Genomic DNA, 25672 nt, shown 5'->3' on the forward strand with positions numbered 1-25672 from the left:
TCGATGACCAAAATCAATATATTACAAACAAAAATGACAAAGGCGTCTACAACATTTTAGGGGAAAAGATGTTGTTCCTCCCCTCCCCCCCTTACTTCTCGTACTTCATCACCACTCGAATCTAATAAACATGCGGTGCACCGCCCCTCCTTGACACCCACTGGACTTCCCCAGCGTCCAAAGGGTTCGTAGGAACGCTTAAATTGCATGTGGGCATTGCTGTGGCTAGTCGGGTGCGCACAGCAGGAAATCCTACTGCTCCGCGGCAACACCTCTGAAGGGTATCTCAAACCAAATACACCAGTCCTCGATGTCCTGCACAATTGGATGTCTTTCACCATAAAATTTCTGTGATGTTGTGCGAGCTGAAAGAAGGTGTTCTGCTGCCTCATCGTTTTTATTCACCCACAAAAGATACAAACCCAGTAAAAATTGCGCTCGTGCTGTCGTTGGATGTGAGATGGTGAGGCGCTCTTTCTGAATGCTAAAAATACCAAACAACATTTTGGATACATCGGCGAGATTTTCCTTTCCAAATGCCCGTGCTGAGGCGTGGCCGACCTCATGTGTGACTTCATCATCGTCATAACGCTTAACGAGCTTAGCTGCCATCGTTTCATCAACAATGTCTTTGAGTACTCGACGTAAGTGTTTCAGCCAGATGTTCTTCACCGTATCGTAAAGTGCCATCGCCGCCTCCATGCACGCCTTGGTGGCAAAAACATTGGCCAAGTCAAAATAAGCAAAGGTTGTCAGTACATGCTCTGGGCCATTCATTACACTTAGATAATACGTGGCGCAGGTTAGGTGCTTAACAGAAACATCTAGTTTATTGTCCGCGGCATACAGTAGTCCAAATGTCTGGTGGAGTTCCGCTTTTATGGTCGCATCTGCTTCATCTGGATTCTTAAGGATAATAAAGTGCGCAAGGGATAATATTTCCTCCGCATTCCCGTAACGTTTCAAAAACTGGTTCGTTCGAGCAAGATGGAAGTGCGCTGGCACAAGCTTTACGCTTCCCTTTCCATAGAACCTCTCCTTCAAGCGAAGCGTTTTCACGCCTGCCTCCGCTGCTGCCTCTCCGTTTCCCTCCACAAGCAACCGTCTGCTTTCATCCTGTGCGCGCGTCAGCAGCTGCTCAATGACCGCACCCACCTTTTCGCGATGCGCCGACCTGGCCGCAAGAGCGTTGATGCCACTAGATGGCGCATCCATTAACTGCATCAACTCGTCAAACTTTGGCTCCAGTGTTGACCAGCCAACATTGGTGATGTCGAGTGGGTCCACCAACTCCTTGGCGGCTGCACGCGTGGAGGGGAGCACTTTTAAATTGGCGCCTTGCATATGACTTCAAAAACGAAACCCGATATGCCCAGCACGTGTTAATAAAGTAAAATGTAGAGGAGAGTTGGGGTTAGAAATGGTGCGTCCGAGACAAACTTCAACAAGAGAAAGGTAGGAATCAAGAGAAGAAGCTGCACTCAGTTGGTGTGCCCAAAGAAGGTACCTTCTTTTTAAAGACGCATTCTACCCCCTAAAAAAGCCCTTACAAAATATTTCCTCCCTTACGAAGCACCAACTTCTCTGCTACTCCCATCCCCTACACTAATCAACCAATAGAACAAGATGAAATAGAGACTGATGGTTTGCTGTACCACATGCGCCGATAAACCTACGGAAACGAACTTGAAGGCTTCCCCAAATTGTCACTGCCGCAAAGGTACCAATTTCGCAACCCATCCTCTCGTTCAAATTCGATGTGAACATCGTTTACTTACGGCATAACAGCTTCTGTCCACTTCAGCGCATGACTACCTATTAAATTACTTATCCGCCGCTTATCATTTACTCATTATTGCCGCTACACATCGAGACATTGCCAAAAATGTGGGTGTAAAAAAGAAAGAGTGTGTAATTATTGCAACAGATCAGAAGGTCCAAAATCCTGACAGACAAGCGGTTGAGGAACATATGTAGATCGTGAGGTCGCGTGAGCTGTGTGAGCACTCCCCGGCCGTTCAACACGGAAAAAAACTTCTTTAATACTTAAAACATACTTCAATTAATTCACAGTTAAGGTGATTGCTCTTTTTCGCTTTAATCGCTGTCATCGAACCTTGTGGTATTACGGTTATTGTCGAAAGAAGGAGATGGCCGACCAAAGCCACGGCCTCCACGATCCCCAAAGCCACGGCCTCCACGGTCCCCAAAGCCACGGCCTCCACGGTCCCCAAAGCCACGGCCTCCACGATCCCCAAAGCCACGGCCTCCACGGTCCCCAAAGCCACGGCCTCCACGATCCCCAAAGCCACGGCCTCCACGATCCCCAAAACCGCGGCCTCCACGGTCCCCAAAACCACGGCCTCCACGATCACCAAAACCACGGCCTCCACGATCACCAAAACCGCGGCCTCCACGATCCCCAAAACCACGGCCTCCACGGTCCCCAAAGCCGCGGCCTCCACGATCACCGAAATCACGGCCTCGGCCGCGACCCCGTCCGTTTCCATTTTCATTTCGAATAAACTTTCGAACAGGCTCGTCTTCCCCCTCCTCGTCATCACCAATGGATCGCTTACCATTGGCATTCTGCGGCACCTCTTCTCCATCACTGTCAGACTCTGGCATAGGTTTCTTGGGAGCAACCTTTGGTGACCTCTTAGCTGGTTTACGCACGGGCTCATCATCATCACTGTCAGACTCTGGCATAGGTTTCTTGGGAGCAACCTTTGGTGATGCTTTCACTGGTTTACGCACGGGCTCATCATCATCACTGTCAGACTCTGGCATAGGTTTCTTGGGAGCAACCTTTGGTGATGCTTTCACTGGTTTACGCACGGGCTCATCATCATCACTGTCAGACTCTGGCATAGGTTTCTTGGGAGCAACCTTTGGTGATCTCTTAGCTGGTTTACGCACGGGCTCATCATCATCACTGTCAGACTCTGGCATAGGTTTCTTGGGAGCAACCTTTGGTGACCTCTTAGCTGGTTTACGCACGGGCTCATCATCATCACTGTCAGACTCTGGCATAGGCTTCTTGGGAGCAACCTTTGGTGACCTCTTAGCTGGTTTACGCACGGGCTCATCATCATCACTGTCAGACTCTGGCATAGGTTTCTTGGGAGCAACCTTTGGTGATGCTTTCACTGGTTTACGCACGGGCTCATCATCATCATCACTGTCAGACTCTGGCATAGGTTTCTTGGGAGCAACCTTTGGTGATCTCTTAGCTGGTTTACGCACGGGCTCATCATCATCACTGTCAGACTCTGGCATAGGCTTCTTGGGAGCAACCTTTGGTGATGCTTTCACTGGTTTACGCACGGGCTCATCATCATCACTGTCAGACTCTGGCATAGGTTTCTTGGGAGCAACCTTTGGTGATGCTTTCACTGGTTTACGCACGGGCTCATCATCATCACTGTCAGACTCTGGCATAGGTTTCTTGGGAGCAACCTTTGGTGATGCTTTCACTGGTTTACGCACGGGCTCATCATCATCATCACTGTCAGACTCTGGCATAGGTTTCTTGGGAGCAACCTTTGGTGATCTCTTAGCTGGTTTACGCACGGGCTCATCATCATCACTGTCAGTTTTATCTCGAATATTCTTCGGTGCAGCAATGAGAGCCGAGAACTTCAGACCCCGGCCCGCCTTTTCCACTGAGGGATTACTTGCTTTCAAAGCATCCGCAGCTTCGATGTAGTTCGACTCTCTCAGATATCGGTATACCTGGGCATCAAGCTCATCTTTTGGAAGACGTAACACAGACATTTAAAGAGATGTTCTTTAACTTTCCTAGGGCGACCAATAGAAAGCAAAAAGGGAAAAGGGAAAGATCAAAAGTGAGAAGTCGGATATGTGGACCGTTATCTTCCGTAGGTCACAGTCTCATTCATTGAAGAAGGATTCAAAAGAATGACCGCTCGTGGTTATGTATAACTTTTTTTTCACAGACAGATTTGCACGGAGACAAAACGCATCTCAATAAGGATTCAGCATGATGAATACAAGTTCGTGTGGGTTGGTTCCTGATTTTGCACAACAGAGGTCAACGATCAAGAGGGGGTCCTGCAGGAAGCGTCGGCTGTTGGCGTACTTCTGTTCCTGGTACACCTTCATCTGTTATTTCCGTCCCCTTTGAACCCTCTTATCGTATCGTATATGTCGTAGCTTCTTTCCGTGTCTACTAGTCGATGCCCCCGGTTTGACCGGGTGAGGTGTTCGCGTACGATTAAAAATCGTTTCCTCCGGGCGTCCAATGTAGTACGGTTTCGTCGTTGTCCCACACTCTTCACAGGACTCCCCTTGGTACACGCGCTGTGTAGTCCTCGTAACCCACACATGAGAGGAAGTCCACGTGTTGCTGCACACCCGGCAGCGAAAGATGCCCGGACGTCTAGCCAGTGGTGGGGGAGTAAACATAATATGCCGTGGCCGCAGAAGAAGAAGAGCGGTGATAGTGAGCATAAAGGGGGTTGCTATAGATGGGAAAGTTTCTCCTTCACGCCAACATATAGACACACCCCACGTGTTTTTGACTGCTGCCGTGAGGCAGTGTCCGGAAGTCGCTACCTTGCGCGTGCACGGGAGAAAGAAGATCAGAAGAAGGGAAAGATATAGTGCTAGTAGCTACTATTATGGGACGGCAAAAACACGACCACCTTTTTACAAGCATTCGCGTGTGTTTCCTCTCCATAAGCGTTGCTCCGGTTGACAAGAAAAATTTGCGGCTCTCTGGCACTTCCTCCTGCAAGTATCATCTTGTATTCAAATATTTTCCCCTATAGAAATACCCGTTCTATATTTCGATTACGATCTCTATGTGTTACCGCCAGTTTGTGAAAGCTCCCTCTATCATGAAGGTTAGCTGAATTGAAGCGCTGTTTCAACACACTCCTCCAACCACGCAAACCCCTGAATGACAGCGACTTTTTTGAGCGCCTGAAGCTGAGTGTGGATTGGCTTTGCCTTTCCCACGAGAGGCCCACAACATGTTTGATTGATAGAGTTTGCCGTGACCTCGTGACACTTACCACAAACAAAGTCCTGGTTTGTATAGCTCATTACCAGTGTGTTTACTTTGCGTACGAGGTAAGACTCGACGGCGGAGGCGAATATGGGGGCACTGCATCCATTGCAGCGCATTCGTTTCTCCCGGATGCTCAGATCAAGAAGAACATCTGCATTACAAAAGCTACATTGAAACATCAGCTGGTGGCAATCGGTGTCTGCATCAGCAGTAATCTGTGCCAGTGGAGAGAAGGGACTCACCCCACACAGCCTCAGACAGTTATTTCGTACCTTTCCCAAAACCCCGTCGTTGGGGAACAGTTCCAATAGTCGACAAACCACCTTTGTGTACTCCAGTGCGACCGCAGCACCTGTTAGAGTTGTCTCGCCAGCTGGGACCCCCTTTTCATGGAGATCCTTCCGCTCCGTGAGGTCGTGAACCTCTTCAATAAGTTCGGTGTGAAGTTTTCCTTCAACCAACTTCTTGTAAACGCCAACTATCCTCGTAAGAATTTGTTCATTTTTTGTCGCCAACACGACTGTTGGATCCTCTTGAACCTCGACAAGCACGCTCTCCCGCTCCAACGCTATCGCGCGCAAGGTCCCCTCTATTCGAACCAATAAGATGTCCCTAACCTTTTTTGGCAGCTTACTCCATATGGTGAAGGAGTACTCAACTAGCATCTCGTCTAATACCACCTGATCTTTCTCTTTTAGAGATTTGCATCCTTCGCTTGTGACATACAAAAATACGTAGTCCCGCTTGTCAAGAATGACAAACGGGCACCAGTAACGAATCGGTTTCAGGGACAAGAGGAGGAGCATCGGTTGGTCCTTCAAGGAATCCACCATGAATCGTGCGAAGCTCACCGTATCTTGAATGGTGTGCTTCGGAGTCAGAACAACGATGGAGTCACCATCTACCTTCACCGTACGACCACCAAGCTTCGCAAGGCTAAATAAGACAGTTGTCAGTGCACGGTGTGCCAGCGTACTCACCAACTCTAACAGCCGCGGCTCGTAACATGATGAAACGGGGTCCCGAATCCACCGAGAGAAGCTGGCGAGAAGAACATCTGCTACAGCGTTGGTTCGCACTTGACCCAACAAATCCGAGACGAGATCTCGCAGTATGTTAAAGTGTGTGGTTACACCTTGGTTGCACAGAGCATGGGCATTAGGGTCATCGCCTTCTTGAATCAACTGTGAGAACAGCACGGCGACCACATCGAGCCGCGCCAAACTAAACTCAACGCCCCACGAAAGGTAACCACCGGGCATGACAACCTGCCGCGGTCGCTCCTCTATGGAATCGAAGGCGATAGATACATCACGCGAGTTCCATAAGACATGGGCACGAGCATGCAGTGCTCTCGTGAAGAGCACATCCCAAGCATGGACACTCGTGTCTTGCATCAGATTGCATAGAGGGATACGGGAGAGGCGACTAAATGAGATGCGCTCCTCTACCCAAAGTAGAGATGCACAATAGCGCTGCAGCAGCCTCCGTGCGAGTAACCGTGTCCACCGGAATGGATCAGAAAGCAGGCGTTCATCCTCCGCTGCACCAAGGATACGGAGATATGGGAGTGCTGACGGAAGGCAACGTTGTTCAATAAGTTGCGTCGTAGTGATACTACTTTCAAGGACAGCAAACAACGGTGAGCCCCCTCCTTCCATCACTCCATTTAGTGAGCGATAGACGAGTCGCCACGCACTTTCGGTATCTGCGACGACCTCCCACGTCACATCCAGCGGAACCTCAGTACTGTTGAGAGACTGTGCTGCCTCAAAGAACAATGTTCTCCAATTTATTGTTGGGGCAGGCGCCGAGGCTGGTTGAATTATAGCTACGAAAGCAGTATGATCGAAGTGGTTCACAAGCCCAATTATGCCGCGGGTGTCGGAACCGACGTGAAAAAGAAATACAAAACGGTTAGACGAATTTTGGAGGTAGTTTCCGGTGGGGACACTCGTAAGTTCATCTATGCTAAAAGTCCCTCTTGCATATGGTCTCTGCCTCGCGTTTCGCAGATAATCGTCAACCAAAACGTTCGCACAGCACCCGATTTTTTCAATCATCACCTCAGCTCGTGTAATATGATCCTCATAAACCATGTGGACATCCTCTCGTCCTGTGAGTAATCCATTCAGCATTCTTTCGCCCTCTCGACCCGGAGGTAAATCAACATGCAACAGGTTTGTCGAGCTTCGACTTCGAGGTAAAACAAGAGCATTGGTAACAGGTTTCGCGGAGGGTAAAAATGCATTATGATCGGCATCAACAACAATGCGCCGTGGAACAAGGCACCGGAAGGTGTAGAGGGTTTTATCCAGAGCTGCGATGACCGCCACCGTACCGTCGTCAGCTTTGTCCGTTCGTATTTCCATGATATGCCAGGTTGTTGATAGTGCTTTAGTTTTCACATCAATGAAGTGGCTGCTAGTTGGCTGTCCATCCGCAGTGAGTGACTCACTTTCTTTCATCATTTGTCGGCGTAACGTAGCGCGACGTGTCCACGCTTGCTTCTGCAGCTTCAACCAAGCCCCCACACGTGCATCTGCGAAGAAAGCGGCATCCATAGGGTGGTTGCTGTTCGGTGCAAAATACTTGGACTTTAGCATTTCAACATCCTCAATTTCACGTAACTCTGCCTCACGCAAAAGGCGGTATCCCTCATCGTCAGACACATTAACGATACTAGCAACGTCCGAGTCAGTACCTTCGCTTTCTTGAAGGTAGTAAACATCGCCGTTAACCACCCCTGCAGAACCATTCTTCTTACGACGCACATCTTTCTCTCCACCGGATGAGGGGGCCACCCCATCGCCCGTAACAAGATCCTCCACATCAGGCACACCACCGTCACCTGGTTTAGCCTTGACGAACATATTTGTCAGCGTCGTTTGCTTGAATCTTGAGTTCAGTTGTTGAACACGCTTCTGAAGCCAGTCCGGGTACGGCACTCGTGGGACTGGGTTGGGGACCTGCTGTAGCGCGGCAGGAATCGTTATAATTTTCTGCACGCATGCGTTGTAGCGAGCAATGTAATAATCCCAGTCAAGCAAATGTTGAAGGTCTACATTAGCGGATATGGAGTTGTCACCCGTCCATTTGCGTAAGAAGTGTGTGCGAATGGCAGGATCTGCCCGGAAAATAGTGAGTGGAATCGCCCGCTCAGTAACTGGGCGGCCGCTGGGAAGACGCGAGATCACGAATTGGCAAGCAAGTCCCTTATCTTTAACCATCTGTGGACCAAGGAAGTCTCCAATACGTCGAGCTGTTGTCAGTGCAAGGGACTTCTGCGAGTCAGGATATTCTGACAGACGTCGAGTCATGTTGCTGCTCTCCGACAGCTTCTCAAGAATCTCCTCTGGGTCGTAGCCCTCGCCCTTGGAGTACAACATGTCGAGTGCGACGTTAGCTGCAACGGCCGCTGAGGCATACGATTCAACCAGGGTAGTGCCGTCCAAGAAGCGACGAAACACCTGCGATTGAAAATCCTTTATAAGCATCAACTCCCCACGTCGCTTGAGCTCGAACCCCTTCAAATCAGCAAGTCGGCCGTCCGGGTCAAACACAGCGTAACGTTTCTTAATACCTTTCCCCTCCTCCCTACTCGCTGGGAGCATCATTGCTAGATAGGGCCCATCAACTTCAAAATATATGGAGCACTCGCTACGGCGTTCGTACAAACCGGGTCCAACGCAAGTTTGGTACTGATGGTTTGTATATCCGTCATGCACCATTTTGTTGAGCACAATACAGGGGTAGGAAATAGTCACCTTTGGTGTCGATGGGTTGGTTGTTGTGAAGGTAAAGTTCTCTGGGAAGGTGTTCGGAAGGCAGCACCAAATGCCATCCGTATCCAATTCAAGGGTGACTCCAATCTGTTGTACTAGCGCACGCGCCATTTGAATCAGCGTGGCACCGAGGTATGTGACAATGCCAGCCATTTCCATGCTGTACCAGCGGCTCCCTTTGCGCATTACATAGCCATAGAATGAGTTCAGAATGCACTTGTGAGCTAGCTGGAGGGACTCCATTTGCACACAACGACTTTTGCAAAGCTTGATTTCTTCGGTGTCTTTGGCATTGTCCAACCTCTTCTTCCACGTTTTGAGGGCCGCTTTGTACTCGTATCTGCGGTCTCTAAACAGACGCACTGTGTCCACGTAGAAGGAGTTTTCGCGCTGACAAACAACGTCGCTCCGCATGATCTCACGGGATTCGTGGATTTTGCCGTAAGCCTTCCTGCTGTACTCAGCAAGGCGCTTCTTGAGCATGTTAAACTTTGTGGACTCCTGTAATTTGTAATACGCCTTAGGGCCACCTGCATCCTCATCCTCATCGCTACCGGAGCCATCTTGATCCTTTTGGAACTCCTTATGCAGCAGTGCATTCCGCGCCTCCTGGCGCTGAAAGTTGTTCTCGTGCCTGTAGTCGCTCTTGACATCGTTCTGTCGTTTCGCGAAGGGGCGCTTCTTCTTTTCGTACGCAGTTCCCTCCAAAACATTGTCTTTGCGGTTGCCGTACGTTTTCTTTTGGACAGCTGATAGGTTGGCCTGCTGAATAACCGATTCCGCAAAAGACTCGTTCTCCAGCTGCGCCTTGACACGTTGATACTCATGGCGACCCGCTGTAAGGAATTCACCCTTCCATTTCCACGCCATAGTCCTTTTGCAGAAGTGTTCGTTCGTCGGAGAATTGAAACAACATCCCGCGCACACCTCAGCCTTCGGAATGGCGTAAGGTTGCAACCTATTTGTGAGAATAATGTTCGGGTACATTGCACCGACGTCCAGATGGTATATGATGGGCGTGGCATACTGAGATGGTCGATCACGTAGAACTTCAAGTCTAGCTTTGATGCTATCACGGATTTCCTCGTAATTTGTCACTTCATTCATCTTTACACTGTTTTCCACTTCTAATGAGAATCGCAGCGCGTCGTCGAGATCGTCGATGAGCTTTTGATACATGTCAGCACTCATTTGAAAATGTATGGGAATATCACTGCGGTAAACACCACTACGAAGAGCCTCAACCCGGCCACCGATGTATGTTTCACTATCAATCAGGTGACCGTTGAAAAATCTTTCCAATTTAATCTCCTTCTTGTTGGGAAAAATAACGTTATTTGCATACGCTTGCACCATGAGCAACGACTCGCAAAGACCACCAGAGCCCTTCCGAAGCACGTCATCCGGGGCCATGGGAATTATCGTGGATAGTGAGTAAATAAAAGGATGAACGTACTTTTGGTAAAGAAACCATGTTGACAAGGCGTCGGAGACAGAGTACGACGCCATCTGTTGTGGGTTGCTTTGTGCAAGTGGCAACATATCCTCCGGATCGACTTCTATTGGCTCATATCCCAGTTTGTATTTCGTTACCGCCTTCAGACCTTGACTACCTTGCGGGAGGTAGCTGTCCCGCTTCACCCAGTAAAAGCAATCCAAATGCACTAATTTGTTAGCTACAAACGCCCCCTCAGAGTTCTGCGAAAAGCCCAGTTCTTCTCGCATGCTTAGATGGTGGAATAATGAGCGTGCGTGGATGAAAGGAAAGTCGAAATAGTCTCCGTTATACGTAACATACACAGTTGGCTGGTATAGACGCATCTCACTGTAGAAACGTTGCAGCAATGCCTTTTCATCTGGTTCATTAAAGGTATCAAATATCCCTTCATACTCGGGCTTGGGCGTGTATTCGAACTGATGAATATCTGTGGCCACAATTTCGCGGTTGACGATCAGATACCCACGCCCGTCAAGCACATACGAAATCATGTAAATTTGATCCACCTCAGGTTGTGGGAACTTTAGTGGTGCTTTTGTTGTTTCGATATCAAACGCACACACGCGTGGCATAGCCGGTGCGTATGCATTAAGATCACAGCGGATCAGCTGCGTTTCCCCTTCGTGAACTTTGACGTCATACCATAATCCCACAAAAACACCAAGGTCAATCCCCACACGCATGCTGTACTTCACGTCATATTCCCGTATTTCGTGAACCCAGTCAAACCACCTTTCTGATGCGGTGGTACTATTAATAGGGTCATCCTCAAATGTTTTGGCCATCACGTCTCCGATCGACCTGTCAAGTGGGTTGAGCAGCGTATTGCTTGCGCCCATCGATGCGTTTCGTTTCACTATCTTCTCTAAACGACCACGAACGGTAGTAAGGTCCTGCACATTAGAGAAGGAAACCTTCAGGTACAGGCGCTTGCGGCCGCTCAAATGGTTAATGAGGTCAAGGTCTTCTTTCTCCACAATTTCGATATGACAGATCAATTGCGGTCCAAACAGTGACATCATGCCGAGCTCTACCTCATGCTCGTGACCCTCAACTGCGGAGACAAATATGTAGGGATTGTAAAACAAATTTACCTGAAATACTTCACGCTCGTGATCTGTGAATAGAAGAACCAGCGCAGCGCGTACGCCTGAGCCACCATGCCGATCAAAAGCGGACTCCGGTGCTGCAACACTTGTTGGGTGATAATTAAACAGCCAACCGGTCCGGGTGCCACTCTCCATAATCGGCCACTCATCCTGTGGGGGTGGCATTTGTACGCTACAATTCATTAATAGCGGTGCCAAGAACAAGAAAAACAAAAAAAGAAAGAGGTAAGTATTTTGGAAGAGCTGCAGATTGTCCGGCAAAGCCCACACCTTTCGTTCAAGAATTTTTGTATCGAGGGGGGGAAGTTGAGGTGGAAAAAAGTGAGGGATTGTCTATCTATGGATGGACGAACCAGTTGAAATGGTTAAATGGGTCGTGAACACAGGACAGTGAGAGTTAGTTGAACGAAACCGCAGAAAACAAAAAAATCAAAGGTGATGACTCCTTTAAAGAACCCCCCGCACAGTGATGTGCGACCGCGAACTCATCAGCTAACGTGAAAACGGGTTGATGCAACAAATTGGGTAAATCTTATAATATTTCTCCACCTTAGCAATGCACAGCGCACCGACAAGGTACATGGGTTAAGATTATAGCTTCCATGGCAAACTGACGAGGCGTCTCTTCCTCCTCTTGTCTGCCTGCGTGGACCCACCCGTGACAACACACGGGCAGGGAAACCAGCATCCGCCAACTTAACCGAGATGAAAAATACACAACACATCCAAATGATGTGTCTGCACACTATTGGTGCCACAGAACGCACACAACTGCTCACCGCAGTACCGTGCAAACAGGGGAGAAAATTTTTTTTTAAAAAAAAGAAAAACGAAAATTAGGGGGAGAATGCACTGTAATACCCACACGCTCAAGGTACACCACCGGCTGGTTCCTCCAGGTAGGTTCAAGTTAGCGTGTGGTGTCTCTCTTCACTTTCTATAGTGAGTAGCTACCTGCGTGCAGTCTCTGTGTCTACCAGAAACTCAGCAGTGCGAATGCAACGCGTGCAGCCACTACGGATAAGCCAAACAAAAAGACCGTCCCCTCAAGTGGACGCCGCAACGCAACTACACCCATCCAACAGGCGACAAACATAAAGGTAAATGATCCCACTTTTGCTAGCAGTTTCAACTTCGGATACCGCCTGCCCAAATCTCCCATACTGTATTCTAAGTGCTCAATCGTCCTCTCTCCCAATACCTCCTGCGATTCTAACCTTTCTCTCTGCTTTCTTTTCTTACCTTCCCGTCTCTTCTCACCGCCGCTACAGTTCGTCCCACCCACATATTGCATCTTCTTGGCGCTGCCACGATCTGTGATGCCGTCTTGATGAAGGAGTGCAAGGTACACCGTTCCGTAGACAACAGCTAAGCAGCCCTGAGCCACGGTAAGAGCAATAATTTGTTCAGGCAAACTTTCAAATCTCTCTGAGTCTGTTAGAGTTTCCGTTGGCAACATAAAGTAGTTTCGTATTAGAAGTCCGCTTCCTTCAAAGTGAGTCGCCAACTGAATCGGGAATAGAACAAGCAGACACAACTGTTGGTACCTTCGTCCTGTATTGGTAAACATTTCCTCAGGAATGCACCAGAGAGAAGCAAGCGCGAAAATGCAAGATATGTTTGTGGTGACATACACGTGCATCCAGTAGACGGTAATGTGCAGCACCATAGGAGCCAACCACAAGAATGCGAAGGGCCATACCGCCAACCTGCCTGATGGCCGCCTAATCAACAAGGGTCGGATCACCTTGAATAGAGGCCACAACAAATAATACTGAACTTGCATCAACGACACCGATAGGACCGTTAAACAGTAACTAAACACCAAATGTACCATGTGTTCTAGTGTTACGTCCGCTGGAACGGCCGCCACCATGCGAATCCAGGAGTGCCTGCACGTGTCCAACCGTGGTGGCAGCGCACACAAGAATAGCAGCGTGAGTGCTTCCGAAAGACTCATCATGTCTGTGATATTGCCACCCGACACCCGTGGTGGCTCCTCGTCGAGGCACACAGACAGTGTTTGTCTTACCACATGAAGGCTTGCGAGCTCGATCCCCAGGCCAACGGCTATAGCAAGAATGGTCGGCGATACTTCGAAAAATCCTCGAACTCCCTTCTCAGGTTCACCCCCGCCCCGCGCGAGGCGGGGCACGTGGAAGACAACTATTATAACGAAGAAGAAAAGCACATAGCAACTAATAAGCTGTATGGCGACAGAATATGTTGTGCCAATTGCCATCCACCGCAAGCTGTCGTAGTTAAGGCGCCACAGCCAATAACTGGGCTTGATCCACTCAGGGGACTGATGCATCTTCGTGTCTTCGAAATCCATCTTTGGCTGTATGTCAGGTGTCAGCACGTAGACCACATAAACATTGGTTACGTTGAAGGGCGTCGTGTGAAAAGGGCGCCAACTGTATGTAAATGAACTAACATTTTCCCCATACGGGCCGAAAAAGTACTGATTCTGGGCCTCCGGTTCATCTAACGCAACTTTCTCACCTCCCCTAAACGTCACACGAAGGGAACGCAAAGATCCACATATGGTGACGGGGTAAACTGTTCTGTTTTTCACGTACAGAGATAAACTAGTTTCCATTTGGGAAACGCGCATATTACGAATAAGGGAGAATCTCCCGTACTTCTCCACGGAGATGTCTCCACTCAACTGCGAATAGAGTGTGGCGTCGTGAACCTCCGGTGAAGACAACTCGCGCAATGGGTCAATAACGTCGTGCTGCACAAGGGCAAAGTGGCTCACATTTACCTTTTCATTCCGAACAAAGAAACAAAATCGTGGACGAAGCCGCAGTGACGATTGCTCTCTACGCCTCCGTAGAACCTGGAAACTCAACGCGGTGCGGAGAACCGTACCCTCAGTAACGTTACTATCCTTGCGCCGGTAAGGAAGATGCAGCTTAGTAGCCAGCCGCACTTGTAAATTAGATTGAGATAAAGGCTCCTCATTTTCTTCATCAGCAACTAAAGTCAACTCCGGGAGAATTACTTCCTCCGCTTCGTATGTTGTTGCCCCAACAAAAATATGTAATGGGCTCCAGGACTCAGTGTCTTCATCTTCACTGACGGGTAGATCTTGTAGGTTGAGTGTGCTCTGTCCGTCTGCACAGAGCCTTGTCAGACCATTCATAAAGTGCCTTCCGTCAGTCATGTGGTACTTGTCATTTTCAGAATCGTAGTGAAGGGCAGTAGTGAAGCGAAACTTCTCCGCACGGTAGGCATCTGAGTTTCGGCTCAGCGTTTCAAGAACCATTGGGAACATTCGCTCCCTTCCCACCGGAAGGGTCGACTCCACACCAACAAGTCTACCTGCCTCGCCGGTCAGGGATGCCACGACAGTATAATACCCTGCAGAATCCAGCAACTGAACCGCGTACACGAGACCGCGGTGGCTGAGGGAGATACCACATCCCCGCAATTCTTCTGTGCATACATCTCTACGACCTGCATACGGCGGTTTCGTTGCCAACAGCGGTTGATGCTCAGGTGACGTCGAACGTCGACTGACAGTGCGCATAATATGAGAACTTCGCGGTGGAACAATATCTTCGAGGGCTCCACCGTGAACACTGACTAGACTGACACGCTCCAACCGCCCCGCAATGTCCGCATGTGGGACACTATTCAGATTTTTCAAGAGCTCGTAGGTGCTGGACCCCGCAAGTATTTTTGACCAGTTACGCTGCGTGTTACTTATATTTGCGTATGGCACAGTTACAGCGTCCTGTATGGTTTTCTGGAAGTAGACAGCTGGTAAATCGAATAGCAGAGGCGAATAGCGTAGAGGTGGGCCCGCCATAACCAAGCCAGCGTACAGCTCAGGTGCAAGCAAGGCGGCAAATACGCCTAGAACACCGCCAATCGACTCTGTCCACAGCCATATCCCCTCACGTTCCACCCGTTGAACTTCTTGTCGTATGCGTTCAGTAGAAGAAAACATGGCAACCTCCTTTTTCAAGGTTGAACAGGCTGAAGGATCAGGTGAGTACTCACTCCATGTTCCACACGCACTGTCAACGTACTCGTTTTCCACAGAAGCAACAACGGGTATCTCGGAACGATTTCCTCCTGCGGCGTGCCGAAGGTCACCTGGTGGCTGCTTGAGAACATCGTGGTAATGATCTAGGAACCTTCGGAATAGTTCATGAACGCTATGATTCAGGTACATCGCTTCCCTCGCCATAACGATAGCACTGTGTGCATTGGATTCTTCAAGAAAGTCTGGCGCAAATAACTCCACACCCAACATTGGTGTATCAGCAACCACCATATTTTCCGCCCTTCTCTGAATATCTTTGGGGATCTGTATGCCGGCTCTGGGTAACTCCGAACCCTCATTCTTGTACAACTGAAATATCTTGTTCCTCACCCTCTCACCGTAGTGAATGGCGTTGTAACGCCGCAACCTAACGACGGACTCTCCAACGACCCTTCCGAAGAAACGCATATCTTGATAACAACCAGCGTTCCCATGAATATAGATGACAGGGACATTGGGAAATGCCTGAGGTTGGAGCTTTCGAAATGAATCAGTTTTGTTATCACGGTACCGCCATAATTTGTAGAACTTTCCCGTGGGAGGGTCGAAGGGGACCTCCACAAAGGTGGGTTCCGCTTCAACAAGGATTGCCTGAAGATCTGTGCGAACAGTCGTGGTGAGCCATCGCACTGCTGAAAACGCAAAAAACAATGTGAATGATGCTGAAAGAAGAAGCACGAGGAGTTCTTTCCTTGACCAGGCACGGAAACAGCCTACCACTGTGCTACCTGAAAGAAGACCAACCGGCAAAGGGACAACGGGTGACTGGCGACGACCCCTTTTTCCCACCATTTTCGTCCTTAGTTAACCTTCCTCCTTCCCCCCTTTCCCTCTTGATTTAGTTCCTGTTACCCAACCCCACCCTTCCTTGACCTATCAGTCTTAACGTTTTGTCCCAACCCTTAGAAAACGAAAGAAAAGAGTTAAAAGAGATGCAAACGGATAGCTGAATCCACCAAACAACGTGAAAAGGGAGGAAGAACATACCGAGCGCGTTGGATGAATCGTCCCAGTAGGGCAGGGGAAAAAACCATGGAAGTCCCGCGATGAAAAACACGTTCAGCGAGTGCGCTTGAAGGAAGAAGAAATCCGAAGGAGAAAAGAAACAAACAAGGAGTGGGAGATTCAACTAGTGTTCTGGGCCACCAGCTCCTCGCACCTTCCCTTCTTTTCTCCTTTAAAAAAAAAAAATAATAATATTGCAAATGCATTTGCCAAATGCGTCAGTACAGTACCCTTCTGAAGTAAAACGAAACAGCGAATAGCCGCATACACAAACAAACTAACAGGCGACAAAAAAAAAATGTAACGCAAAACCACCAAAAGAAATTGATACTCGAAACAAAGTGCCCTCTACAAGAAACATGAGCACGCATCTCTGTCACTTGTTCAGTGCACGTCCTGTCGACGCCGCAATGTATATCTTACCTCCTGTTTTCTCCGCCTCCTCCTCAAGGATTTTGGTTTGACGCCACTTGAGAAATATAAGCGCCGTAATCGTAATGATCTCTTCGTCTACCATGAAGAACGTAACCCAAATGGAGAACCAAATCACCCAATAGCGCAACAACGTGTCCTTAAGCTTATCCCAAAAGTCAATCGGCTCCGGTGGCTTCTGCACCCGGCACTCAAACCGCAGATCTTTTTCGGTGTGACTCACCACAAATTCTCCCTGTTCAATGAGGCTGTGTGTTTCCTCCGGCATGGGCCGAACAATTAGTTTCTTCCACATCTTTTCTGTGTCCTCCACAACCAACTCAAAGTGCCCCTTCTCCTTCACCGCCGGGATGTCGAGCACACGTTTCAAATCCTCCTCGGTTTTTATGTCCTCCAGTGGGAGACCCAATGCAAACCAGCGGCGACCCGACGTCGGAGCGAAGCGGCAGGTCCCGAATAAACGCCGCTCAAGCAACAAGAGATCACTGAGAAGTCTGTCGGACTCCGGTGTCGACGTGCGAACCTCAAGAAGTGTGTTATGTACAGTTCGTGTGATGATGGTGTCACGACGTACATCAAAGTTATAATGATGTAGGACAAACCGTGTGGCTTCTCCCTTCAAGGCGGTACTGCCAGCAGTACTTAAGTAGAAACCAGCAGCCATTATTGCCTCGTGTAGCTGCAGACGATGAAAAGGGTCGCTAACAGTAGGCTTGTACAACTCGGCTCGACATTGAGTAATACACTCGTCTAAAAGGTTACGTGCGTCGCGCTTTTGATGAAAATTAGACAGGTCCGACAGTAGATCCAAGGCGGGAACAAGCGGAGCAACCCCCAAAAAGGGTGAAGCATCGATGGCCGCCTTTTTTGCAGCGTCAAGTTGGGCGTCTTTGAGAACATGTGGAAGTTGCACAACATTGGTAGGCACTAGTGCGGTAAAAAGGTGCACACGTCTGACAAACGTACGACATAACATAGCTTGATGATGTGTACGCCTATCTAGAGCAAATGTAGCGCTTAAAACCCTTAGTGAGTGCCTTCCCCACTTCTTACACCTCTTCCCTCGTATACCAGGGTAATTTCTACTTGCACTCGACGTATAATAGGCCACAAATTGTGGTACGGAGAAAGGAGTTCTTTCACTAGAAAGAATAATGATAAGCATAAAGTGTTCGTTTATTAAGCAAATAATGGATTGGATCAATTGTAGTGAGGGAAATTAATGTAAATAATATAAATTAATATATATATATATATTTATACGTGTATATGTTCCTTGTCGCGTCTCTCGTATTGGTTCTGTACATCACCGCGTTGATCCCCCACACACAGGGGGAGGGAAAACGCATAGTCCACACGTAATGCATGTCATTTCGGACGAGGAAAGCGGGGATTTCAAGCTCCAAATTCGAGTTCAAACGAGTTGGCAGGAGACATATCCGTCGCGTACTTCTTGCCGGACGTGGAATGGACGGGTCACATGCGGGGAAGAATTTGCACACGCACACACACGAAAAAAACAAACAAGAATAAGTAAAGGAGGCGACCGCAGAAGAGTGAGGAAGATGTGACCAGTTGATAACGGTGCTAATAATGACAAGAGCAGTAGCGTTAGCACAATGGACACCGTAACGTAAAACGGTTCCCCTCAGCATGAAGTTTTCCACTCTGATGGTTTGCTACCTACAACGCCTCTAATCCAGAGCAAACAAATAGCGATTGTGAAAAGCAACCCCAAACAACTTCTCCGACTTCTTCGCAAAGTTGTATTCAATGCGACTCGCTGACGTTGCGGTCAACTCACCAGTTGTGGCTGCTTTGGCAGCAGAAGAGCCAGTTGTTCCATCGCATGTTGCTGGTGGAGGCTGCGGTACGGTCTTTTGATGTACCTGTGCTTCCCTACCACATCCATTACCTGTCACCCTCTGTTCAAGCCCAAGTTTTCCGCGGATATAACGACATATAGATCCAACAATCGAGTCAGGAAATTTTTCCAGCATTGCATCGATAGAATCACCTTTGCGCGTCTTCGACTCTAAACGGTGAAGCATGACAGTTAGCTGCTCTGGGGGTAACTTATCCATTTCCTCCTTGAGCGCAGGCGGGATTTCGCCCTGTTGAACGGCAGCGAGATTTTCCACATAGCTCTTTCGCTCCTGCATGACCTTCTCCTCCTCTTCCCGGAGCCGCTCCATCTTTTGTTTGTGTTCAAGTAGTTCCTTCTCTCTTCGCTCCCGTTCTATACGCTGCTCCTCCTCCTCAAGCAAAGCCGCATCGACGTCGGGTTTGGTGCCAAGGTCTGATGTCTCATCAGGAAGTTTCACGCGCAGCTTTAGCTTTAGTGTGCGTGTTTTCCGTACAAATTTGGCATCCTGCAACTCCTCGTCAATCGGATAGCCAAGCGGGACTGTGAGAAAGGGAACACCGTCTTCGCAATCAACATAGAGTAATTCTATGCGCTTGGGCGATACGCGAACGTCTACCTCTGCTATTGTTGTCACGGTTGGTATGTGCAGTTCCACAAGGTAAGCGGCTGGCACGGTCTCGCGAAAATACGGGTTAATAGTTGGTTTGGAATGAGTAGACCAGTCGTAGATGCCCTCACTTTCAAGTCTCATAACGGAGGGTTTTGGTTCCTCCGGTGGTGACGGTGAGTTTACAGTAGGGGGAGGCGCGGGTGCGGGTGCATCTGTTATTTCTTGCACAAGTTTCCCTGTCCCACTACGGCCGCCAACATTTGTCACTGGGGAAGCTGCGGTAGCATTTGCTGGGAGACGAATCTCATCTCCCAAAGCATTGGCCACCTTCGGGGCTGTGGAAAGTCGAATTCTCTGTGGCTCCAGTGTTCCCTTAACTCTAAAAGACATGTTTCTATACTCCTGCAGGTTTAGTGTTGGCTCTGATTTTTGCTGAATCCAGTGGATACAGAGCGAAATGACGAAGCACCGAAAATCGTGATCTTGAGTGCATCTATGGATTGTCGAAGGATTCACAATGACGTCGTACACCTTACATGGCTTGCCGCTTTTGTCAGACTCAGCACGCGCTTGACCACAACTTAAGGGAATACGAAATTTAACCTCCGCTTCATTATCGTCGTCGATAGGTATGGGTTCGGCGATACGCTCGTGTTTGCACACATTCACAAACACCTTTCCTCCTCCCGCCACCTTGCACTTAACGCAGAATCCGGGTTCCGGAAGAATGTACATCCACTGTCCATTTTCATCACTATGAATCTCTTCTAGCTTGGCCTTGGCTGATTTCATACTCTCTTCCTGGATCTTTTTCTGTAAGTCCGCCAACCACTTCTCGCGTTGTGGATCCCCCTCAGGTGGAATATTTTTAATATTTTCTTCACCACCCATCGCCCGCTGAAAAATCTCCATGAACTGCGGGTTCTGAAGGAGCGCCGCGCCTGCCTTTTGCGTGTCGGTCATCGAAATGAAATTTGCAGTAGAAACCTATACCTTCTTCCTTTCCTCGTGTGGTAACTTCAACAGCAGCAGAAACAAACTTGGATCATCATGTCTGAATATATAATTGCACATGTCGCTTCTCCTCTTACACGTAACGTCGAAGCAACAATATTAATGAAACAAGGGTGGAAGGGAAGACAAGGGGGAATAAATATTCCAAGTGCATACCTTATTTGTTTGTGAGCATTTCTCCGCCGAGTAACTTTGCTGCGGGGCGGATCAACTCTCTCCACCATGTTTTTGTGAAACGGAGATCTGGTTTTTGTGGCACGGAAAAATAATAATAATATTATTACACTCAAAGCGTAAACCGCACACGCACCTATAGTATTGCTTCCACTGTGAAACCTGATTCCGAGTGTAAACGTACGCAAAAAAAATTAAAAAAATAGGGCATGTTTCCTTGACTACAAATAAGTCACAAGGCAACATAGGTGACAGGACACCTTTACACGTTAACTGAAGCCATAATCTTCATGGAGATCGACAGGGTTAGGCATGCCATAGTATTTCTTTTTGTTCTGAAGCATTGCGTTCTCCGGGAAGGCCAACAACTCCCGTGCAAAGTGGTCCAATGTGGGAGCAACGTAGTGTGGCGTCTTATCTCCATTCTTTTCCATCCATTCGAATTCTGTATCATTCTCCGATTTCGTGCGATACGCTACGGGCGTCACACCTACACCTGAGAGAACGTGCACGGACGTCCATTTCCCCCCTCTTGCATTGGCGCCCATTATATCCGTGTCAACATTGTCACCAACCATGAAAATTGCACGCATATCTTCCGGGTTCCAACCTAGACGCGAGGTAACCTCCTTCATCCTGCGCTCAGCAAAGGCATAGGCAATGGCGCGTGGCTTGCCATAAGTTGTCACGTGAAGGTTCTGACCAGTGAGGCTGTAAAACACTGCATGAAGCATTTCACGGAATGCTCCATTGCCAAGTCGAGGAAGTTCCGCCTCGGCCGCCCACAGAAAGTCATCACTGGCATAGTAAAGGGGAATGCTCTGGGTACTTGACACGTACTTACCCACTTTACCGCGCGGCGAAAGCAACACATCAATGATCGTTTGGATATCACAAAACGCGTCCTCCGGTTCACGAAGTACAAATACAGCGGCAATCTCTGGAAATGGAACGTTAACATCTGAGACTTTCTCAAGTGATCCCCATCTCCTGAAGGGAACCAGCTCCGGATGCTCCGCCTGAAATCGCTGTATTGATATAGCCCCATCAAAACCGTACGCCTTAGCCACGTTGGCACTCTCTAGGGAACCAACAATCAGCACTTTCTGCCCTTTGTACATTTGAGCCAATAGTTTCATCGGGGTGTGAGCGAGTAAGACTTGAGACGCGTCAATTGTACAACCCAACAGCCGCGAATATTCTTCTGCCTTCTTTTCCTCGGAGACTCCACCACCGTTTGTCATAAATAACAAGGGAATCTTCAACTCCATTAACTTGCGAATGGCCACATCAGATCCCTCAATAATCTTTCGCATGCGATACACGACCCCGTCAACATCGAGAACAATCCCTGCCGTCCCATGCAACGGCCAGCGGAGTTCATTTCCGCGGCGCTCCACAGAAGACTCAAATTTGTATGGAATCTTTTGATGCAAGTCCGCTTGGAGCATGTCCAGCACATCATCTGAGTAACCGCCCCCACTCGATGGCGCGGCATGCGTTTTCAGTCGTGATGCATAGTCTCCGATGGCAGCCATTTTATTATTGTCGAAGTAAATCACAGGTTTTGCGCCGTATGGAACGAAGTCACGGCGCTCACGCAAAACAGCTTCGTTCCGCAAATGTAGCTCTTCTATTCGAAGCATATCAGAAGGGGATAACTCCTCGGTGAGAGCTTGCCTCTCCATTTCTTCATGGCGGGATTGCATTTTCTTTTTCGTAATCACTGGATTGCTACTCTGCATCAAGCCAGCGAAGAAATCATCAGCAGCTTTTCCATCGCGTTCCCACGGGGGAATAAAACGCCGTCGCAATAGCGCAGTCGGCCTCGCAATTCCTCTCCAAGAGGCGGAGAACATTTGTCCCCCCTCCCTATTAATCGCAAGTGACCCCGCTTGCTGTATCGCCCTCGATACTGCCTTACCTACAGTATTCTTTTCTTTTCTTTCACACTTTTCCGTATACAGGTGTTGCCACCAGCTTCACCCGCGAAAACATACACACAAAAAAAGCGGGAATATGAAAATGAAACCCATCATTCACTTTAGTTCTTTACTGGCTGATGTGGTTAAAGGAAGATTGCACACACCCGCAGACGCACATGTACGAAAAAATTTTCTGCCTAGCTGCGTTGTGTACTGCAAAGTTAAATTTCAGTGCTATTTATCATTCCCTCTCATGTAATGTACAAGTGCATAAATATGTTTGTGATCATCCATCTGCGTACGCCTATGAAACAAATTGAATGAGTTATAAATTGCATTTCAAGTGCGACAACAATAACGGCAAAAAAGTGGCACTTCCTCCCCTCAGCTTAGTCCCAGGGATTGTCCCGCTGCACATACACATGAAGGTCTCCGATAGCCCTCCTCCAATTTGTGACTTTGAGGCAAGTTGTGCGGGTTGTGAACCCTGCTTAATCATCTCGCTGCCCTCCTGTACATGATTATCAAGTTTTCTTCCTTCGCACAAACCACAACGCTCGCTCCGTCCGTGTTTGTACGGAAGCAACAACAACAACAACAAAAAGGGAAATTGAAGTTTCAACCTTTGGCATCTTCCCTATAAGCCAATCCACTATTTTCCAAACCAGCTCTATAGCTATTGTTCATGTGTTGCACCAGCGTTACTGGTGGCAGCTTGGCGCACTCTTCAAGATCTGACTTCATACGGATCAGTACGCCTTCCACGAGGCTTAACAATATAACCAAAAGTATCAGCAGAGCAAAACAGATGATGTTTGCCATATTCATGTTCCTCAGTGAGTCTTTGAGCGTGATGGCCGTCAATATATCGTCCACATTTCCCAACCCAAGCAACAGTTCTTGCGGAAGGGAGTTGACGGTACGAGACGTGGCACTAGTCCACAAGACGAATAACACAACAGAACAAAATACAGAGAGTATACACAAGGCAAAAATGTTTGTGGTAACCAGCAGTGTGTGCATAAGTCCTAGAGTGTGGCTCTATGGAGACAATGTGATAAATAATAAGGAACACAAACATTAGGAGGTAGAAGATAGATGAAAAACAAACAACAAGAAGCTATGAGACAAATAATGACAACACATCATGTTGGAGGGGAAGATACCGAGGGCTACGCATCATTCAGTTGCAGTACCCACTGCAGACGGGTACATGCATGTATGCATATATGTGTTTGTCGTGAAAAAAATCGCGACATGTTGCATGAGGAGCCACCAGTATTTTCCATCTTTCGCCGACCAAGCAGGTAGCTGCAACAATCACGGTAACATGGATTAAGATCGGAGAAAAAATATATAAGAGAGCCACAACTAGAACATAACCAGTGGCAACTAGTGACTGCATTGATAAATGTAACTTCATACCCACCCAACCACAACAACTGAGGTACCTAAATTTATCATACCCCGTACTCCTTCCTGGAAGTGGAGGTGTGCCCTACGCGCAGGTTTTCGAATCCTACGGTACGCCATAACCCTCAGAAACTCCACCAACATGGGTGAAATGTACGTGAATGCGTATGTGTCTGTTTGTCTGACGGTGCGATAAGTATTGAACAGAAAAAAGTTTACGATAAATGGACAGTAAATCTGGGTCCACAAACTTCCATTACATCAATTCGTCCCGCGAGTTCACGGTTAAATAGGAAAATCATACGAACCATTAAATAAGTCGCTTTGACTTGAGATGCTGGTGAAATCCCTGAATATAGTCTTGCGTGCGCTGCGCAACCTTACGCTCCTCATCATCCTTTGCTTTTGCTCCCAACCATTCTGTCATGTCGGTTCCGCGCGCCTGTCCCTGTAGAATCCCACGCTGAAGCTCAACACGGCGAACTTCGTTGCGTGACTCCGCAACAGCGAGCGCACGGCGCTTCCAGAATTGCTCGTGGTAAATGTTAGCCTCCTGCTCAAGGCGAATGGGATCCTTTTGACGTAACACTTCAATATCTGTTAACAAATCACGAGTGCGCTGGTCCAGTAGGTTCTCACCCAGTTGTGCTTGAATGACGGTTTGCAGCTTGGCCACGCGGTAACGGGCAATAACTTGTGTTCCAACAAATAAAAAGACAAATCCGACGAACCACTTGTGAAAGTCGGTAATAAACCAATACCACGAGGCAATGTGATTTGTGGGGTGAATATAAACTGCTTTCGTGGTGTTACACAAAACTGTAATGTTGCGCCGCTTCGGCACCTCTTGAGTCTTACCGAGTGCATTTGAATTCCATTGTTGTTCCTCCTTTTGCTGCTGTTGCTTCCCACCGAATGTTTTGTTTTCACCTGAAGTCTCGAAATCACCCTCTTCGCGAGCGCATGTCGCCTGCCAGCGCTGTGATGACGCAACTACAGGCACATGCAACGCCGCGTTCGTATAAAAGAGAGTCATACGAGACGTTATGGAGTGAAAAGCTGTTCGTTTCATATGTTCTACGCCCCAATCGTTACTAAATATATATTTATTTATTCGAACCCTTGTGCCGTTTCCCTCTTTCAGCACCGCACGCGGCACGTTCTAAGTTGGTGAGGAGCTAAAACAATGAGATAAAAGTGGACGCAGTGTGACACACATTGATTGAGTTTTTCTTTGTAATATAAAATTCCCCTTGCATGCCTTATATATATATATATGCTTACATACTACAGCATTCACTCGACTCAACACTTCTACACCAGCAATCCGGTGAGATGAATCACGTCCACAAACTCGTAAAACTACGAAAGGCACTAAACACAAATATATACACGAAAAATAAAATAAAAAAGTGAGGAAAGTTAAAGTGGGGGAAAAGCGTGCAAAGCTTTCCCTAATGGCATTTTGTACTTTTGAAAAAAAGCCTGCGGCGCCGGTAAATAATTTAAAGAAGGGGGAAAACGAGAGTGAAAAATACAAAAACAACAAGTCAATACGAAGCGTTTCTAGTCTTACTGAATGCAGCTCCTCTCCTTTTTTTTCTCTACATTGCGAGTATCCGCTTTTTTTTAAAAAAAAAGTACATTACATTTGGTTGTGAAAAGAGCCTCCCTCTTCTCCCCTCGAAAACATGGGGGAAAAACTTGGAAAACTAAACAAACAAAACTACAAAGATAGTGACGAT

At 48.1% G+C, this 25672-nt stretch overlaps 11 protein-coding genes across 11 annotated transcripts; all 11 read right to left on the minus strand.

Moving 5' to 3' along the window:
- Positions 1-252: 252 nt before the first annotated feature.
- TbgDal_IX6030 (hypothetical protein, conserved) lies at positions 253-1344 on the minus strand (the record flags this gene model as incomplete). Its single annotated transcript, XM_011778491.1, has 1 exon — positions 253-1344. One exon carries the CDS (start codon positions 1342-1344, stop codon positions 253-255), a length of 1092 nt encoding a protein of 363 aa, XP_011776793.1.
- A 753-nt stretch (positions 1345-2097) lies between these two features.
- Positions 2098-3777, minus strand: TbgDal_IX6040 (hypothetical protein, conserved; the record flags this gene model as incomplete). The annotated part of the gene is made up of 1 exon (XM_011778492.1): positions 2098-3777. One exon carries the CDS (start codon positions 3775-3777, stop codon positions 2098-2100), a length of 1680 nt encoding a protein of 559 aa, XP_011776794.1.
- A 351-nt stretch (positions 3778-4128) lies between these two features.
- Positions 4129-4473, minus strand: TbgDal_IX6050 (hypothetical protein, conserved; the record flags this gene model as incomplete). Its single annotated transcript, XM_011778493.1, has 1 exon — positions 4129-4473. One exon carries the CDS (start codon positions 4471-4473, stop codon positions 4129-4131), a length of 345 nt encoding a protein of 114 aa, XP_011776795.1.
- A 396-nt stretch (positions 4474-4869) lies between these two features.
- TbgDal_IX6060 (DNA polymerase epsilon catalytic subunit,putative) lies at positions 4870-11610 on the minus strand (the record flags this gene model as incomplete). The annotated part of the gene is made up of 1 exon (XM_011778494.1): positions 4870-11610. The coding sequence occupies one exon, from the start codon at positions 11608-11610 to the stop codon at positions 4870-4872; it is 6741 nt and encodes a 2246-aa protein (XP_011776796.1).
- Positions 11611-12400: 790 nt separating this feature from the next.
- Positions 12401-16279, minus strand: TbgDal_IX6070 (hypothetical protein, conserved; the record flags this gene model as incomplete). Its single annotated transcript, XM_011778495.1, has 1 exon — positions 12401-16279. One exon carries the CDS (start codon positions 16277-16279, stop codon positions 12401-12403), a length of 3879 nt encoding a protein of 1292 aa, XP_011776797.1.
- Positions 16280-16868: 589 nt separating this feature from the next.
- On the minus strand, positions 16869-18089 carry TbgDal_IX6080 (hypothetical protein, conserved; the record flags this gene model as incomplete). Its single annotated transcript, XM_011778496.1, has 1 exon — positions 16869-18089. One exon carries the CDS (start codon positions 18087-18089, stop codon positions 16869-16871), a length of 1221 nt encoding a protein of 406 aa, XP_011776798.1.
- A 73-nt stretch (positions 18090-18162) lies between these two features.
- On the minus strand, positions 18163-18579 carry TbgDal_IX6090 (conserved hypothetical protein, unlikely; the record flags this gene model as incomplete). Its single annotated transcript, XM_011778497.1, has 1 exon — positions 18163-18579. The coding sequence occupies one exon, from the start codon at positions 18577-18579 to the stop codon at positions 18163-18165; it is 417 nt and encodes a 138-aa protein (XP_011776799.1).
- Positions 18580-18618: 39 nt separating this feature from the next.
- On the minus strand, positions 18619-20364 carry TbgDal_IX6100 (hypothetical protein, conserved; the record flags this gene model as incomplete). Its single annotated transcript, XM_011778498.1, has 1 exon — positions 18619-20364. One exon carries the CDS (start codon positions 20362-20364, stop codon positions 18619-18621), a length of 1746 nt encoding a protein of 581 aa, XP_011776800.1.
- Positions 20365-20858: 494 nt separating this feature from the next.
- TbgDal_IX6110 (hypothetical protein, conserved) lies at positions 20859-22448 on the minus strand (the record flags this gene model as incomplete). Its single annotated transcript, XM_011778499.1, has 1 exon — positions 20859-22448. The coding sequence occupies one exon, from the start codon at positions 22446-22448 to the stop codon at positions 20859-20861; it is 1590 nt and encodes a 529-aa protein (XP_011776801.1).
- A 684-nt stretch (positions 22449-23132) lies between these two features.
- TbgDal_IX6120 (hypothetical protein, conserved) lies at positions 23133-23537 on the minus strand (the record flags this gene model as incomplete). Its single annotated transcript, XM_011778500.1, has 1 exon — positions 23133-23537. The coding sequence occupies one exon, from the start codon at positions 23535-23537 to the stop codon at positions 23133-23135; it is 405 nt and encodes a 134-aa protein (XP_011776802.1).
- A 700-nt stretch (positions 23538-24237) lies between these two features.
- TbgDal_IX6130 (hypothetical protein, conserved) lies at positions 24238-24999 on the minus strand (the record flags this gene model as incomplete). The annotated part of the gene is made up of 1 exon (XM_011778501.1): positions 24238-24999. One exon carries the CDS (start codon positions 24997-24999, stop codon positions 24238-24240), a length of 762 nt encoding a protein of 253 aa, XP_011776803.1.
- Positions 25000-25672: the final 673 nt, after the last annotated feature.

The sequence above is a fragment of the Trypanosoma brucei genome, chromosome 9, assembly GCF_000210295.1.
Source record: "Trypanosoma brucei gambiense DAL972 chromosome 9, complete sequence".
In the NCBI taxonomy this organism is placed as follows: Eukaryota; Euglenozoa; class Kinetoplastea; order Trypanosomatida; family Trypanosomatidae; genus Trypanosoma; species Trypanosoma brucei.